This window comes from Lytechinus variegatus, chromosome 5, assembly GCF_018143015.1.
Source record: "Lytechinus variegatus isolate NC3 chromosome 5, Lvar_3.0, whole genome shotgun sequence".
In the NCBI taxonomy this organism is placed as follows: Eukaryota; Metazoa; Echinodermata; class Echinoidea; order Temnopleuroida; family Toxopneustidae; genus Lytechinus; species Lytechinus variegatus.
This window is the reverse complement of record NC_054744.1, coordinates 8295718-8313065: the sequence shown is the minus strand read 5'-3', so window position 1 is coordinate 8313065 and position 17348 is coordinate 8295718. Positions and strand designations below refer to the sequence as shown.

Here is a 17348-nt window from a genome sequence, read left to right as displayed (position 1 = left end):
AGAGAAGAGCAGTGAATTTTCAAGAGAACAATGATTGCATGAATATACATCACAGGTAGAAAATATTTTGAACAAACATGCATACTTAAGTTGGTTTCACTATTGATCAATTACTCCATCTCGTTTACTATGCTATTGTTCTTGTTTGTTTTTGCTTTTTGTTTATTTTTTTTCATCTGCCTTCTAATTTAATTGCTGCTTCGTTTTTTTTTGTCTTCTGCCCCTTTTCTCCTCACTTCTGCCTATATTTTTCCCCTTATCCTTCAGCTCGCTCTTGAGTATTCATATATTTAATCTATTCCTTAATTGTATATGATCTGGTACTTTTTTGCATAATTTGTATGTCTCATCTTTGACTTTGTATTTTTTGTTTTAGTTCTGTAATTCTTAACGTTATATTGAACACATTTTGTCTTATAAGTTTCTCTTTGTGCACCATATTTGTTGTTTTATTGTATTATGTTTTTGTTGTTATATGCCACACTTTGTTTATTCCTTATGATTTCAATCTTATATTATAAAAACTTTTTGTAATTCAGCTCTGTGCTGTAATGAAAGTTTTTTAATAAAAATAAACCATTTTGAATTGAATTGAGATGTTGACGTTGCTGGCCGTCCATAGTTGCAATTGATCGGAACAATCGTAACTCTTTCACAACAGGGCCCAGGTGTCCTTTTTTATGAGAGGGCATGTAATAATGGTTTCACAACAGTGTATCATGAATGACTTCTTTGTCATATCATTAGAATGAGCAAAAATGAGATATTTTGAGGTAACATTTCAAGTGTCCAAATGGGAGAGTTTTACATGTGTGACATCACAGATCTATCACTTTTTCACATTGCCAATTGGAGGATCTCAACAGCATTAGTGATTTTTCGACATTCAAAATGCTTGTAACTTTCTTATTGTTCGACCAATTTTACACAAACTTTTGATGATCTTATTCTTTTAACTTTCTGCTTTCATATAAGCTAACCTGCTTCAAGTGTTTAATTCTTTAAAACAATATTTCCATTAGATCATAACCCTTCTTTTAGAGAATGAAATACTGGTAAAGAGTATTACAAAACCGATACATGAGCCATCCATGGAGCAAGGTTTGAAATTGTACCCATAAATATTTCTTTATTTACCAACAGTACAAGATATTTTGACCTTTAACCTAGTGATCCAAAAGGTTAATCAGATGCCTGCTCATAAAATTTGTTATAATAACAAATTTGCAATTAACGTTGCAGACTACTATTATCCTTTAATCTGATTGGTTGATCCTACATTCATTATAGATTTTGTGCATTTGTTATTGTAATACGTCCTTATGAAACGGGACCCTGATCAAGAGTTCTGTGGTCTTTGACCTGTGACTCTGACCTTGATATACTAGGATATAATCAGATCATCATACCAAAATCAAAGCCAATTTGAAGTTTTGATCCCTACAACTGCTTTTATCAAAAGATACGTAGATGTATCTCTGACCTCTGACCTGATTACCTCTGTGGTCTTTGACCTGTGACTCTGAACTTGATATACTAGGATATAATCAGATCATCATACCAAAATCAAAGCCAATTTGAAGTTTTGATCCCTACAACTGCTTTTATCAAAAGATACGTAGATGTATCTCTGACCTCTGACCTGATTACCTCTGTGGTCTTTGACCTGTGACTCTGAACTTGATATACTAGGATATAATCAGATTATCATACCAAAATCAAAGCCAATTTGAAGTTTTGATCACTACAACTGCTTTTATCACAAGATACTTAGATGTATCTCTGACTACTGACCTGATTACCTCTGTGGTCTTTGACCTGTGACTCTGAACTTGATATACTAGGATATAATCAGATTATCATACCAAAATCAAAGCCAATTTGAAGTTTTGATCACTACAACTGCTTTTATCACAAGATACTTAGATGTATCTCTGACTACTGACCTGATTACCTCTGTGGTCTTTGACCTGTGACTCTGAACTTGATATACTAGGATATAATCAGATTATCATACCAAAATCAAAGTCAATTTGAAGTTTTGATCACTACAACTGCTTTTATCACAAGATACTTAGATGTATCTCTGACCTCTGACCTGATTACCTCTATGGTCTTTGACCTTTGACATTGATACCGCAAAACTGAGCAGATCACTGTCACTCCTGCATGTATATACATAGTTGGAAAAAGTTTATCAAATGGTTCGTGAATTTTCACAAGAACAAGGATGGGATGAACGATCACCGCCTATGGTGGACAGAGGCATTATAAATCTTTATTTGCTAAACAGAACATCATTTCCTCTGGAAAATGTGCCTTTCAGAGATGCCAACCAGTATGATTTTTGCATGAGAAAAGGACAGTAGGAGTTGTATCAATAAAATAAGACGTTTCTAAATTCCGATTGTGTGTGTTATGTAGTCTGCAGGCACAGACCCCGATTGAAACTTTGATCAGCAAGTGTGTCTCCATGCGAAGACTAGCACATACGAAACTTGCTGTTTCAATTCGGGGTCTGCCTAATCTTCCAGGGGAGTGTTTCATCAATATTTTCATCTGACAAGTTGTCAGATCTGACATCTTTCCATGATTTCGATTGGCTGAGACACACTGTTCCTATGGTAACTGTTCGATAAAATGTCCGACAAGTCCTTTCATGAAACGCCCCCCTGAAATAATTTCTCACGCTCCAAATCTAGCCCCACCTGCTTCTTTCAGAGTCACTTTCTATCCGCTAGTAAACATCGTCAATCAGCCTCCCACGGGAACTGCTACCAGTAGCCAGTGAGAGGGCCTTCAGTACACAAGGCATGAATAGGCTGCAATTCAGACCCTTTTTAGTCGAGTGAAGGGTTTGCACCGCAGACTATGTGTTACGTGCGCTGTATTATGCATTGTAAAACACTGTGTTGCATGCATGTACGTGTGCTTTTTAAGTACAACACAATCTGTCGTTCTCATCAGCAGTCCACGTAACTGAAATTGTAAAAGTCACGGTTCCCAATAGCAAAATAGCAAAGGATGGACTAAGTCAACTCAATGGTAATAGCAAGGACCCTCTGACAAGAAGCTAACACATTTAACCAACATGTACATGTAAACTGCAAAGTAAGTGGATATTTTTAACACCGAGGAGGTGGATTCCATGATGTGTGTGGCAAAAAGAGGTTTTTTGTGTTGAAGAAAGGATTTTTAGAGAAAATAGCATGACTTTTGGTCCAATGGGCAGCTCTGGTCTTTGTTACTCCAGTTATTACCGACTCGTCTCGTAACATCAGCTTACTCTCCCTGTGATATCTGTCACGACTCTAATGACCTCTAAAGACGAAAGACGGATTCTCTTTCGTTTGATGAATAGCCGGTCAGACTTATTGAAACTCATTTATCAAGTGAAATCTCTCATCGCACAGGTTTCTTCCTGAGGAATTCATCTCAAACCATGCAACAATGCAGTCTTGTTCCTGTGAGAATCATCGTCGGAGCCATAGAGATGCATTAAAATGTGCTGCATGTATCCCAGCATGCATGTTGATCTACGATCCAACAAGCACATAACAAGAGTCTTGTCATCCCATGGGCGACCCACAGCACTTCTTCATCACGTATTCCCGGTGAAATTTGTTGAGAGTGGTGCGATGGAGTAGTTGTAGTCCTTGTTGACGGAGTTCTTGACAAGCTTGGCGGCGTGGGTGAGCTGTATGGCAGCATCGGGATGTGCGGTCGGAGGGAGGAGGGTGCACTCTCTCTCCAGGAGCTGAGAGATGCCTTCTAGGAAGTCCTGCATTCCGAAAGACAAGGTGGCACGTCGCAACCGATTCAGCTCCTGCGATAATTACAACCACAAAAAGACATCTAAATGATTAATACAGACTTGCTTATTTGCTAAAAAAGACAGAAACAAATATTGGCGGAATTTCTAATATTTTCAAATAATGACCTCTGTGACCTTTCACCTTATGATCCTTGCATCTTATCTGCTCATTGTCACTCTCACATACATAGATGAAGCCAACCTTGAAGCTGAACCTACAAATGATTATTCACTTCTTGCAAGATCAAGATAATTTTATAATAGACAAACCAAGCATAAAGAATGATAATAAAGTGTCTAGATTATACCTTGTAGAAAACTTGAGTCTTGTCTGGTAGCTTGCGTGCGTAACGTAAAATCTTCTGTACATCCGACTGTAGAAGGAAAACAAAAATGACATGAAAAGGAATTGGGGTCTATGATTCTATATCTATAATAACATGCATGGCCAGTGTTCGAATGTATTCTTCCATTATTCATATCATCATTTAGAAAGTGTTCACATTATTAATCATGTTATCACTGATATATGTTGATATTTGCTTATTAATATATTAATATAAAGTGACAGGATGGTGTTTTGAGCATGGTCTCTCTCTCTCTCAGTCTGTTTTAATAAATAATTATTCTAAAATCTTTTACTGGTGTTAAGATTAGATAAAAATGCAAATTATTAGGTTACTTATAATGATTGTGGTGTTAATAATACTAACCTGGGCTTATCTGATACAACTGATACCACTTTCAGTAACTCGCTGGTCCAGACCAGGCTTGGGCTAAGGTGTAAAATTTTGAATGTATGAAGGGCGTGGGCTAAAACAGCCTACGGCATGCCCGGACTATTTCGGTGCTGCTTTTATCAGCACCATCATAAAAGTAGTGTGGATCTGCTACAGTTACTGAACACTTGTGGTGCGGACTATTTTAGTGCGGACCCGGTGAGAACCAAAAACTCATGAGTTACTGAAAACGGTATCAAGCAACACAGCTAGACCAGTCTCAACTGGATAGATCCAGTGGGGATCAGTCCACTGTGGACTGGTCTAGTGAGGATTGATCAAGTGTGGATAAGCCAAAGTGAGAATTGGGCCTGTGTGGATTGGTCTAGTGAGGGCTGGTCAAGTGTGGATTGGCCCAATGTATATCGGTCTGGTATGGATGAATCTAATTGATCAGTCCAGTGGGTATTGTCCAGTGTTGGATGGTCCAGTGTAGATTGGTCGAGTGCGGATTGGTCAAGTGTGGATTGGACCAATGTGCATCGGTCTGGTATGGATGATTCCAATTTGGATCAATCAAGTGGGCATTGTCCAGTGAGGATTGGTCTAATGAAGACTGGTCCAGTGTAAATTGGTCGAGTGCAGATTGGTCAAGTGTGAATTGTCCCAATGTGAATCGGTCTGGTATAGATGATTCAAATTTGGATCAATCTAGTATGCATTGTCTAGCTAGTGTGAATGATCCAGTGTGGATTGGGGTCATATTTACCTGAAGGTTGCTATTCTTGATCCAGACCACAGGATTTTGTGCATAGCTGCGTTTAGAGTCGGGTATAACAGGGAACGGTGATTTGTTGTCATCCTCACCATATGGATTCTGGTCAAATGCTACATTTTATTGAAGAAAATAATATAAGTTATGTAATATCATTATTTTACATGCAACCATTGTACGAATGCAAGTTCTTCTGCCTCAGTAATGATTATATCATTCCGCTTAAATTAGGTGAATGTTACAAAAAGCAGGGAGAGTAAAAATATTCAGCTAAATTGAGCATAACCTTTTTGTTAAGGAATAACAATTTTAAAAGTTGTAGATTGATACCTACCTAAACATGGTCCTAATAGAGTGAACTTTCCAAGCCAAGGTACAGCCTTAGATCCAGGGTCAAAGATAGACAGCATCATGTTAGATTTCTTCTTGCTATCGGCCCAGGAGTACAATATACCATACCAATCATCACTGAAACAAAAACAAAGAGAAGGGTATTAATAAGTGATTGGTCATCATTGTTATTTTCGTTGATGGGATGGTCCGGGTTGAATGGTGTTGCTCCGATCTGGACCTGGTGCACTGATGAAAAGTAAATGAGAATTCAAAACTAGTTAAGATCTACCGGTAATAAATATCACAATTGATACAAATATTTTCACGTGTATCCAATTCCAAACCATGCATGAAAAAGATTCAATCATGAAAATATCATTTGGATGTAATTTCCTTAGCTTACAGAAATCAGAATATTGATATCGTCAAGTTTGGTGTATGCCCCAATATTTGTTAACATATTCTAAGCCTACAATCTCGGAGGGGGGGGGCACTGAAAACAATTATAGCAGTATGCAATGAACAGGACAATGTTGTAACAAAACCATTGACATTGTGAGATTGACTGTCAAGGACTTACTCTTTCTTGTCCTGTAACCACTTGGCTTTCGGTCAAACTTCAAATGCCTTGCTCTACCTTCATTAATTTGACTAGTACGTCTCCTAACTATTTTACCTCATTTTCACTTTACCAGTTCACCTAATAACCAAAATGTCTCATATCCAGTTTGATTAAGTACATGACGTGGGCTGATTTTTACACAAAATGGTAATTCGACAAAGTGATAACCATCCATAGAGGTGATCAGAACTTCTTGAAAATTGACAGGAAATTTTTCCACAAGTGAAACATGGACCAAAATGGTAAGCCAGAATGTTTACAAACTGGTACTTAGACAAAGCGATATCTAGCCAAAATGCTGATCCAAACTTCTAGAAATGAGACATGGATGTAGACGCACCATGTGGGATTTTGACCAAGTGGTAACCAATACAAGGTTACCACTTGGTAACCTTGTATAACCTTAGTAACCAAGGGACCCGTCTCACCTAGAGTTACAATTGATCCGAACAACCTCAACTATATGGAAATCCATCAATCATAATTTTTTCTACAGGAAGTTTGCACAACGTCCTTTTGTAAACAAAGAGGGGGATACTGAACAATACAAAAAAACGACGATGTAAATACACATTATGTTTAGAAAATATTTTGAACAAACACAAATTTTAGATGCTGACGTTGCTGGTTGTCCATAGTTTTGAATGATCGCATCAATCGCATCTCTTTGTAAGACGGGGTCCCAGCGGTGTATACTCACGTGATCTGGACTAGCGCCACCATGTTGTTAATCTTCAAGCTGCCGTGAAGAAGCACGCAGAAACTTGGCGTTTTTCCTTCTTCCGCGGTCGTTGATGAGGTTGGATCGTCTTCGGTCTTCTCAGCATCCTTCCCGTCAGGAGACGATTGGGACTTGTCTATGAATCAGAGGAAGTGGGCAAGACAATTGTAAAACTGTGTTAAAGATTATACAGCATTTGCCTAGACAAATAAGCATTGTGAGCATGTAATTGAAAAAAAATGATAGTCAAGATGAAATATGCATGGCTTTATATTTCAAGTCAACCTAAATTCATATATTTTTTGTGCAAGTGCTGACCTGGGAAGACGATATTTATTATGAAGAGCTTGTCTTGTTGGATAAGTGTAAATAATAATACATACATATACATGTATATCCATAAATTCATTGTTTACAAGGACAGTTTGCACATTTCCTGTAGAAAAAATTATGACAGTGATGGATTTCCATATGGTTACGATTGATTGAATCAATCTTAACTTTTAGTAAGACTGGGCCCAGATATCTGTGAAGAACTCTCTCAAGGCAAAAGAAAGTTGCTACCCACAATAAAATTCTAAAATCTGGTTTGTTCTGAGCTGGCATCGAAATATTTAAATTCTGAGTCACAAGGTTTTACCAGCCCAGCCATGATAAGTACCTTTACTAATGTACGGAATCATAAGTACCTTTACTATTGTACAGAATCATGATAAGTACCTTTACTATTATATGGAATCACAAGGTGTCTAGAGATGGAAGCAGGACTCACAACATCCCCCATATCAAGAAACCCACACACGTGAAGATCAGGTCCGACCTCTCTCGTCACGACCTCCGTGTCCATCTCCACCGTGGCCACCTTGGGATGCGGGAAGAGCTGCACGTCAGAGCACAGGTTCCCGCAGTGAAGGGTCGTACGGAACACACTGTGCTGCGACTCGGCGTACTTCATGAACATGTTCTGGACCGACTTCACCGTCAGGGCGCCCTCAGCCGGCGTGTGGACCTGCCCGCTCTCGTTGGCATCGACGAGGCGCTGGTAGAGGCTCAGGGCGTTGTTCTGGGCGAGTTCTGAGTGGCTGCTGATGAGGAGGACGTGGAGCTCACTCGGGAAGACGAACGGAAGGGGGTTCTTGGACGGGTCGGTCTGGTGGCTCATCTCTGATAGGATGTGCCGCAGAGATCCTGGTCCTATTCCCGGATTGCCATCGGTAACCAATAACACCTACGAAAATAACACAGATACAGGATGCTTTCATAAGTTTGAAATAAACAAATACTGTATATGTATCAGACAGAAGAGACTGGTATGCTCTTGTGTTCCCATTACTGACTTTCAAGAAATACATTCACATATGGTCAATGTTTCAATGATTCAAACCTTATATTTGGGACAGATTTATCAAAAAAAAATCTTGAATGCTGAAAGATATTATAAAATTGACTTGTTGTTTTCATCTTTCTCACAACACAATTTTTCCTCGAGTTAATTTCTATTCTAGGCTGGATCCAATCAACATGTTTTGATCTTTTTGGAAGACTGATTTTCCAAGACATTTAAGTCAAAGTTGTATTCTATGAAATACTTGCTGGTCATAAATCTGATTTTCTGCAGATTAAATGTAACCAGCCAATTGAACATAAACAGAGGTCTCAATCATGATTCTACTACAGGCCTTCTTCCAATTCAGGGGCTCCTTTCATAAAACTTGCAATAACAGTTTAAAGCTAATGAGAACCTTCAACCTGATTGGTTGATAGGACATTTGTTACAGAAATTGCGTTATAACAAGTCTTTCTGAAACTACCAAGAAATGTATCGCATACACTCCAAAGCTGACCTTTACTTCCCGGGTCAAACTAACAGACATGCAATGCATGATGGGTGGGCTTAAAAAGAAAGGAAAACAGTGTGATTGAATGCTTGCTCTTCAGAAATAAGCATTTTGTGTTTAATACATTTGATTGGTGATTCCAGCCTCAGAATTGTATTTAATGCCACTCTAGGAATGATGTAAAATCTGCTATCTATCTCATTTTACTTGATTGAGGGGTCTTGAGATGGATTTCAATCAGACTCTTATGGCATTTGATCTACGGTAATATTTCTCTCAACTACCCAAATATAGATCAATCACAATTTGAGTTGGATTTGAATCTTTTGCAACTCTTTGTAAGACAGGGCCCTGAATTTCCTTGTTTGGTACCTCAGTAACGAGCTTCAAAGCAGATACGAACCAATAGCGCCATCTAGAGTTCTCAATTACCCATACATGTATCTGGCCAGTTTCCTGACCCATAATGCTATTGTAGTCTAGTAATATAGACCCACTTCAATGATAACATGCTAATTAACTACTCAATACATTTATACCTCAAGAATTATGTTACCAAGTAGCAAAACAATTATTTTTCCTCTCAAAACATTATAGTTTCTCTATACAAATAAAATTATAGGTCAATTTATTCTCTGTAGTAATAGTAGATATCTGAAAACATATAGTTTAAGACTATGTATTTATGTTACACAGTCAATGAGAAACCATACACAGTTCACTCCCCCTTTAACAACATACATGTACTGCCCTTAAAGGAGTACTCTAAGCTGAAAACAATTATAAAATAGAGTAACAATCATCAAGCAAAATGCAGAAAATTTCATCAAAATCTAATATTTGTGAAAACATTTATATACCTGTCATCATGAATATTCATTAGGTGAGCTGATGATGTCATGTCCCCACTTTTCCTTTTCTTATGTTATTATATGAAATTACAAATTATTTCATATTTTCATATACTGTATGTGTGTGTGAAACATCTCCCTTCTAATTAAATATGTAGCAGCATTGAAAATCTGATGCATTTTAAAATAAGTTTTCAATCTAATTTCTTTTTTGGTTGTTGGATGACCGAATTTGAATAAACATACTCCATACAATATAGTCCATATTAAAGAACAAGTGGGGATTTGACATCATCAATTTGCTCATTGAATGTTTACAAGACATGCATAGAACTGTTTCACCAAAATAATGCAAATCATTAAAATTTTATAACTTTGTTATTCCTTGTCCAATTTGATCAAAGTCTGTGTGTTTTGTTTGTCTGATTTCCCTGTATCTGTTCAAACCATATTATTTTGAGCATGGAGTACTCCTATAAGTATAACAACTAAAATCGATCAATAATGATTCCTTACCTTGACCGGTGTATTTGAACCCCATTCTTCCATCACATAATTGCTCATGTTGAGAAGTACGTTGTCTAGCAGCGTCTTATCATACGTATCCATTGACTGGATAGCTATCTGAATGTGAGATAAAATTGAATTGAAAGAAAACCAAAACATTGAGTACTCTGCATATGTCAGGTCGTCCCAAAATATGCATGTAGGTGGTGCTGTTTATTTGTTAGGCTTTAAATACAATGTAATATGCTACTTCTTTACAAATCAAAAGCTAAATGAATTCAATTTGGAGTTCATTGTCACTCCTTTTTATATCCACGATGGTACCAAATTTAAGGATCACCACACGTTATTATTATACAGTACAGGGGGGGTGCTTCACAAAGATTGAAGTCACACTTACTGTAAATGTCTTTTTGTGTGCAGTATAGAAGACATGACCACATTGGTCAGATAATGTGAACAGGATGTGCACTAATGAGTACTGGGGACCGTTTCATCAACATTATTGTCTGACAAGTTGTCAGATCTGACATCTTTCCTTGATTCTGATTGGCTGAGAGGCACTGTTACTATAGTAACTGTCGGATAAATAGGACTTGTCGGATAAAACGTCCGACAAGTCCTTTCATGAAACGCTCCCCTGATCAATAAGATTATGCGTTGCAAATCATGTAATCGTCAGCATGTAGTAAGTATGACTCGAAGTCAAACTCAAATCTCTGTAAAACACCCCTAGCGGCCTGTTCTGGCTGTTCACCCTGTTGCATAAAACTTTTTACCTGAGAAAACTCAGGTTGTTTTTACCGGAGTTTTTGCCCTGTGTTAAAGTCAATGGCAGAAATAAGACTAACCTTAGTTTTCAGTTTTTACCAGAGTTTTCTCAGGTAAAATGTTTTATGCAACAGGCCCCAGGAATCTATTACATGACCCCCACTGTTCTATTGACCTCTCTACAGGACAGTTCCTTTTTTTATCAATGGTTGGACAGTTCCTTTTTTTTATTAATGGTTAGACAGACAGTCCTAAAATAGTAATAATAATAAACACAGCCTTTATTATGCGCCATCTATCTAGTAAACTATTCCGAGGCGCAGAGGGATGGAGGGATTATGGGAGGGGGGGAGTTTGCTTGTGTGGTTGTAAGGTCAGAACAAATTACATACAAAAGTAAGAAGAAAACAGAAAGGATTTTGAATACTTTTTAAATGCTTCAAGCGATTCAATTGTTCGGATCCTCAGTGAAAGAGCGTTCCAGCCTTCCTAGCCTTAAATTTGTTCTCTGTACATTTAGCTGTACTAATTGCAGTATGTAATGTACATGTATGCAATCTGTGGTTCGTAACACAAAGCTTTATAGCAATCATTGTAGAACTTTTTTTTTAACGCTTGATTGAATTGAGTTCAATGTATAATTTTGGTTACAGAACCCAATATCCGATTTAATCTTTCCTGGGGGGGGGATTTGGGGAAGGTTGTCTACAACTACAACGCTGTCTATAAAGTTAAAAATATGAATGACTGACTGGGATATGGAGTTCAAAAGGAGAGGCCATGTCAATGCACTGGTGATAATACCCAGTTAGATTTGGAACAATTAGTACTTACATGTACATGTAGGCCTACATGTACATGTGGTATTAAAAAAAGGGTTGGAATGAGAATATGATACTATCACATTTTGAATACCTTCGATGTGACTATCATTAATGTACAAGTATAGATTTTAGTCACATCATCTGACTAATTTCTTCTATTTTGTTCACACACAATCAGCGCTCACCATCATCAAAAAACAAAATGGATCATTACGTATTTTCAAAGAGCGATGATCATACATTTCCATCATGCAAGTTGTTCGACTATCAAGATTAAAGATTGAAACTTGCACCCCCCCCCCCCCCTCCCTGAATGTAGCACATAAGCTAGCCAAGGCTATTCCTGACATATCTCATCAAAACAATCTCAAACAATCTCAAAGAAAGAGATTGCGAAAAGATTGAATCCTAATAATAAACAATCTACATATTCATAAGCCCCAGCGAAACTATTTTCAGGCCTTATCTGCCCCCGTGGGACCCAAATGCTGACGTCAAACAACAAATCTAATTTCAGGCCAGGCCAGGTACACCCTATCAATTAGATTTGATAGGAATTGGGATTTAGGTGAGCATACATCAAGCCTTATTATTAAGCAGTCATCAGTTGGATATAACCTTCAAGCCTCCCTGGGGTAAAACCGTTGAAAATTGAAATACCTATCCTGGCCAGGATTTAATTTCAGGGCTATTACCAGATCAAAAAATATTTTTCAGATTAGCAATAATTTCTTTTACCAAATTACAAATAGAGAGGATAAAATATATAATCTCCCAAAAGTGTTTGAAAATGGCCAAGTGGCCAGGGGCCCGTAACACAAAGCTTTATACTTATAGTCATAGAATAGAACATTTTTCTACGATTGATTACATTGACTACAATGTACAATCAATCGTGAAAATCAAGCGTACGATTAATCGCTAAACTTTGTGTTACGGGACCCTGGGCCCCGTCTTACTAAGAGTTACGATTGATCCAATCAATCGTAACTCTATGGAAATCCATTGATAGTGTCATAATTTTTTTTTCAGGAAAGTTGAAAAATGTCCATTGTAAAAAAGGAAATCCACACAAAATTGTTAAGAAATCAATGAGTTCATGGATATACATTCACATCTAGAAAAAAATTTGAACCAACATGCATTTCATATGTTGACTTTGCTGGCTTTCCATAGTTGCGATATATCGGATTAATCGTAAGTCTTCGTAAGACAGGGCCCTGATCTGATTTTCTTTCCATTCTTTTTAGTTAAATTTTTAACTTAATAAAAACTCTTTTTTGCCGCATTGAACTTAAATAGACAGAAACATGAAATTGACAGAGTTTGTTTGATTAAGTATATCGAGTTTTGCTTCGTCTACCTATATCATTAGTTAGTAATTTGAATATCTAATAATGGATAAGTTTCCTAATTAATTGCAATTTTGATTTCAAATCAGTGAATGTGAATTAATATTTTGGCAACAAGAGCATTACCTTAAACCACATGTATATCATGGTGTGAATCAAAAGAAATTTGTCTTGATGTTCAACCCAAGTCTTGCTAATCTGCGTCAAAAGGTGCGAGAATCATTTTGCTCTTTATAAAGAACTCATTATTGGCAAAGCAATGAATGAAACTTGTGGGCCTACATCATAGGCATTGTACTCAAAGATCATACATTTGTAGATAGTATAGTATAGTAGTATAGTATAGTATAGTTTATTCAAACCAATAGTAATGGTATAAAGCAAGACATCAAATATTTGATTAGGTTTGGGACCCCAGTGAAGCACAGCTTGTTAACAGGGCCCCTGTAGCGATGAATAACATATCTACAATAAGTATTACTAACGTACAATGATGAACAATGTTATAACTTATAACTACATGTAACTACAAACAACCCCAATATTATGTACTTGAAAAACTACTATTGACCACTAATTACAAGACACTGGAAAGAGTGTTTTTCATTGATTTCTCAGCCATGGTCTTGATATTGATTTATTTCAATGACAAAGTTACAACCTATTCAAGCAGAAAAGGGCGACATCCTTGGGAGTCCCTCAATACACACGAATACTTGCATATTTGCGCAGCATCATTCTTTAAAGCCATAATGAAGTTCTCAGTCACAAGGTAATGTTCTCTTGCCTGTTTCAAGTTAAAGGAAACTGATAAGGATTATTATGCTTATAAGTACAGAGTACTACATAATCAATGAATTTAACTTGGAGGACACCATAGAAGAGGTGGAAACATAATGTTATCATTTATGGATCCAACATGCTGGAAAAACCTGGAAAGCAGAAAATAAGGTAAGGTAATGAATAAATCCATGAATGTTACGATTCATCCAGATAACTTGAAATATTAATCAGTTAGGAATCTTTTACAGGAAATTTGTGAAAATTGTTGTTAAAAGAAAAAACTCACAATTCTCTGGAGTCGTGATGTTTCACCAACCACTGTTGACTTCATCAGGCGATTGAAACACCAGGGCTCCGTAACACAAAGATTAGCGATCAATCGCTAAATGAACTGACCAATCAATATCAATGTTACATGCGCACTAAGTTTAAAATGCTCACCAGGGACCAAGCAGGGGTGTTCTTTCATATTTGCGATGCATCGCAAACCTTTGTTTTACGGAGCCCTGCACTTCTCTCCAAGTGAAACGGGAGTCCAGATCAGTAGACCGTAATGAGATATACCATCCCATACAAAGCAGGCAAATCAACAATGGGGGTGGTACGCATACCAATTGCAGGACTGAAGCCAGCATAACACCAGCTTCAGACCACATCGAGAGGTGGACTCATTACGAGCTGGCATCGGTTCGGCTTTTGAAAAACGGGGGATGATAAAGTCGGGCTGCCCCCAAAGGCTCAATCCACTTTTGACATACATACACAGTACTGGTGTGTTCAATGTCAATCTTCAAAGTTAAACAGCAACATGAATAATGATTGCAAACTTTTCACATAACGCAAACACGATTGGCGGTGCACTGTTCAGTGTCGAAAACGTAAAGCTGATTAGCTGTTGATCGTCTTTAAATTTCCCGCTTTCGTTACCGCAGCTTTAGCGTGCAGTTTGACCCATCACGAGAAAGGTAATTCTGGCACCTGCTTACATGTATGTAGGCTTCCACTGCGAGAGCAAATTTAAGCGTGTTCAATGTCGCATTTGCGATGCTGAGGGTCGTGAAATCTACGCTGATCGCGTTAAAAAACACATCTTTTTGTACATTTATATTTTCCTCCAAATCATGATTTGGAAGACGTTTACTTTTACGACCGGGAATGGATTTGAGCTCAGGATATTGAACATACCCTTTGCTTCTCATTATATCTGCATTTTGTAATCACATTTTCAATCATGATTCATGTTGCAGTTTCAATTTTGAAACCGACATTGAACACACCCTATGTGTAACATCACCACCAAATGTTCACTGCAGACCTGAAATTGGTCTCAATAACCAGTATAAATATTTAAAAACTCGGAACTTCAATCCTGAATCTCTAATGATAATGGAACCAGAATATTGACATTCAGACAATGGGATTTGGACATGAATGGTTTTCAGGATATTGGTTGCACAGATCAATGCCTTTCAAGCTATTGAGTTCAGCACCGTGATCATGATTGACACACTGTCTTTCAGCAGATATGAAAAGGACTTCCAAAGGACTGGTATCAGCTATCATCAGCAGCTATGTTTACTTTATTCTAATTGGAATGATACATGTACCTACATGTACATGTAATGGGTCCAGGGGAGAGTAGCCATCAGACAGACCAAGGAGTTTGGACTTGAGTTGGTACACTATGTAAGTAGAAAGTCCCTTTTATCCGAATATTCAAAAAAATTAACATCTATGTTTATTATCTTAAGGCATTTTATAATAATAATAATAATAACAATTTACCCAGGGTAGCCACTTCAGTTTCGAAAAATGCTCTACCAGCGGGCCCTGCTATTATTATTACCCCGGCTTTAGCTGAGCTGCCTAGGCGCTCAAGCATTCAAGGAATTTCTTCCTACCGGGTACCCATTCACCTCACCTGGGTTGAGTGCAGCACAATGTGTATGAGTTTCTTGCTGAAGGAAACTCACCATGGCTGGGATTCGAACCCACAACCCTCTGTTTCAAAGTCAGAAGACTAATCCACTGGGCCACAACGCTCCACATGAGAAACAAATTGTCTGAGATCTCGACGTGGACAGTTTCGCAGACATCCTTCCTCCATTAAAAAGCATACTTAATTTTGCTTTAGATAAGACCTGGGGGCTGTTACATATATAGCTGTTTGTAAGCTAAACCATCCCCAATAATACCATTTACCACAAGAAAGGCTCACCAGTCATTCTTAAAGTCACTCTTAAGTTATGACACACCCACCTGTACATGTACAAATACATTTTCAAGAAATTGGTCAAATGATTTTTAATACAAAAATCACATTAAAGAAAAAATATGTACTTTTAAATTGAAGAACCCCCAAAACATTTAAGATTCAAATTTCAAGTTTAGTCATTTTTCAACAAGAGATAAGGTGAAAAGTACATATAGGCCTATATGGATATATAACATCTTCAAAACACTGAGTCATGAGAAGTGAGGACGATATGACTGTAATAATAATATAGAAAAGGAAGTAAACCTTGAAATAGGCCAACCCACTGAGAAAAGAAAATAAAGATTAAAACATAAAGGAACACAACAGAAGATGGAATATGACCGGCATGTCACATTTAAAAACTTTATTGAAGAAAGGGATTTACAAAGAAGCAACCTATTCTGCAATATCTTCTTTCTGGTGATGGATTTTTTTTTGTACACGTACATGTAGGATGTTTTTTGCTTTGTTTTTTCTAAAAGTATGTTGCGCTCATGTCAATTTCTGTCTGTTGATCTTACGTTTATCTGTCTGTCTCTCCGCTCCCCCTTCCTTCCTCTACATGTATCTGTCTGTTTCTATTGTAAAAATATTTATATTACATTTACATTGGATGGCTTAGAATGCATTACCAGAAATATTCCACGAGTTAGGGGAAATATGGCACAAAACTAAGATGAGTGCTGTATTGACCCAAGCGAGTGGACTATTTCTGATTTTCCGGTATTCCATGAAACAAAGCCATCCAATATAATTATTTTTATCTATCCAACTCCCCCCCCTCAAAAAGGGAAAAATTGGATGAGCAATGATAGCATTTCCCACAATCAAGTAATAAGATCAATAATCAGAGATATGCAACTTACATGTATATGTAGCTCATTATGACATTATGATCACCTTGCTCTACGCTACACATCGCATTGTTGTATGCGTACTATTTTTCAAGCATTCGCACATGCACATTTATTTAGACTGTTAAGTACGGTCTCGCATTTAACAGCAAGTTTTGTACAGTAGCCTCTGGGATATTTGTCAGATATTGGTCCTTTATTCAATACGCTCTTGTATGAACAGGCAACCGATACAGACCAAAATATGTGGTTTTGATGCATCGCTAAATCACTCTAGATATCATTGCGTATTTCAAATATTTGGTCCACCTACAAAGACATATTTAT

General features: G+C 37.4%; 1 protein-coding gene across 1 annotated transcript in view; it reads right to left on the bottom strand.

The window, feature by feature from the left end:
- Positions 1 to 2361: 2361 nt before the first annotated feature.
- LOC121415193 (integrator complex subunit 14-like) overlaps positions 2362 to 17348 on the bottom strand; it is a 32712-nt gene continuing 17725 nt past the window's right edge. The window contains exons 3-9 of the mRNA XM_041608357.1: positions 10190 to 10297; positions 7705 to 8212; positions 6964 to 7120; positions 5643 to 5776; positions 5303 to 5421; positions 4123 to 4188; positions 2362 to 3826 (exon numbers count right to left, since the gene is read on the bottom strand). Of these exons, the coding sequence (XP_041464291.1) occupies positions 3602 to 3826; positions 4123 to 4188; positions 5303 to 5421; positions 5643 to 5776; positions 6964 to 7120; positions 7705 to 8212; positions 10190 to 10297 (1317 nt within the window). The 3' untranslated portion in view covers positions 2362 to 3601. The remainder of the gene's footprint in view (positions 3827 to 4122; positions 4189 to 5302; positions 5422 to 5642; positions 5777 to 6963; positions 7121 to 7704; positions 8213 to 10189; positions 10298 to 17348) is intronic.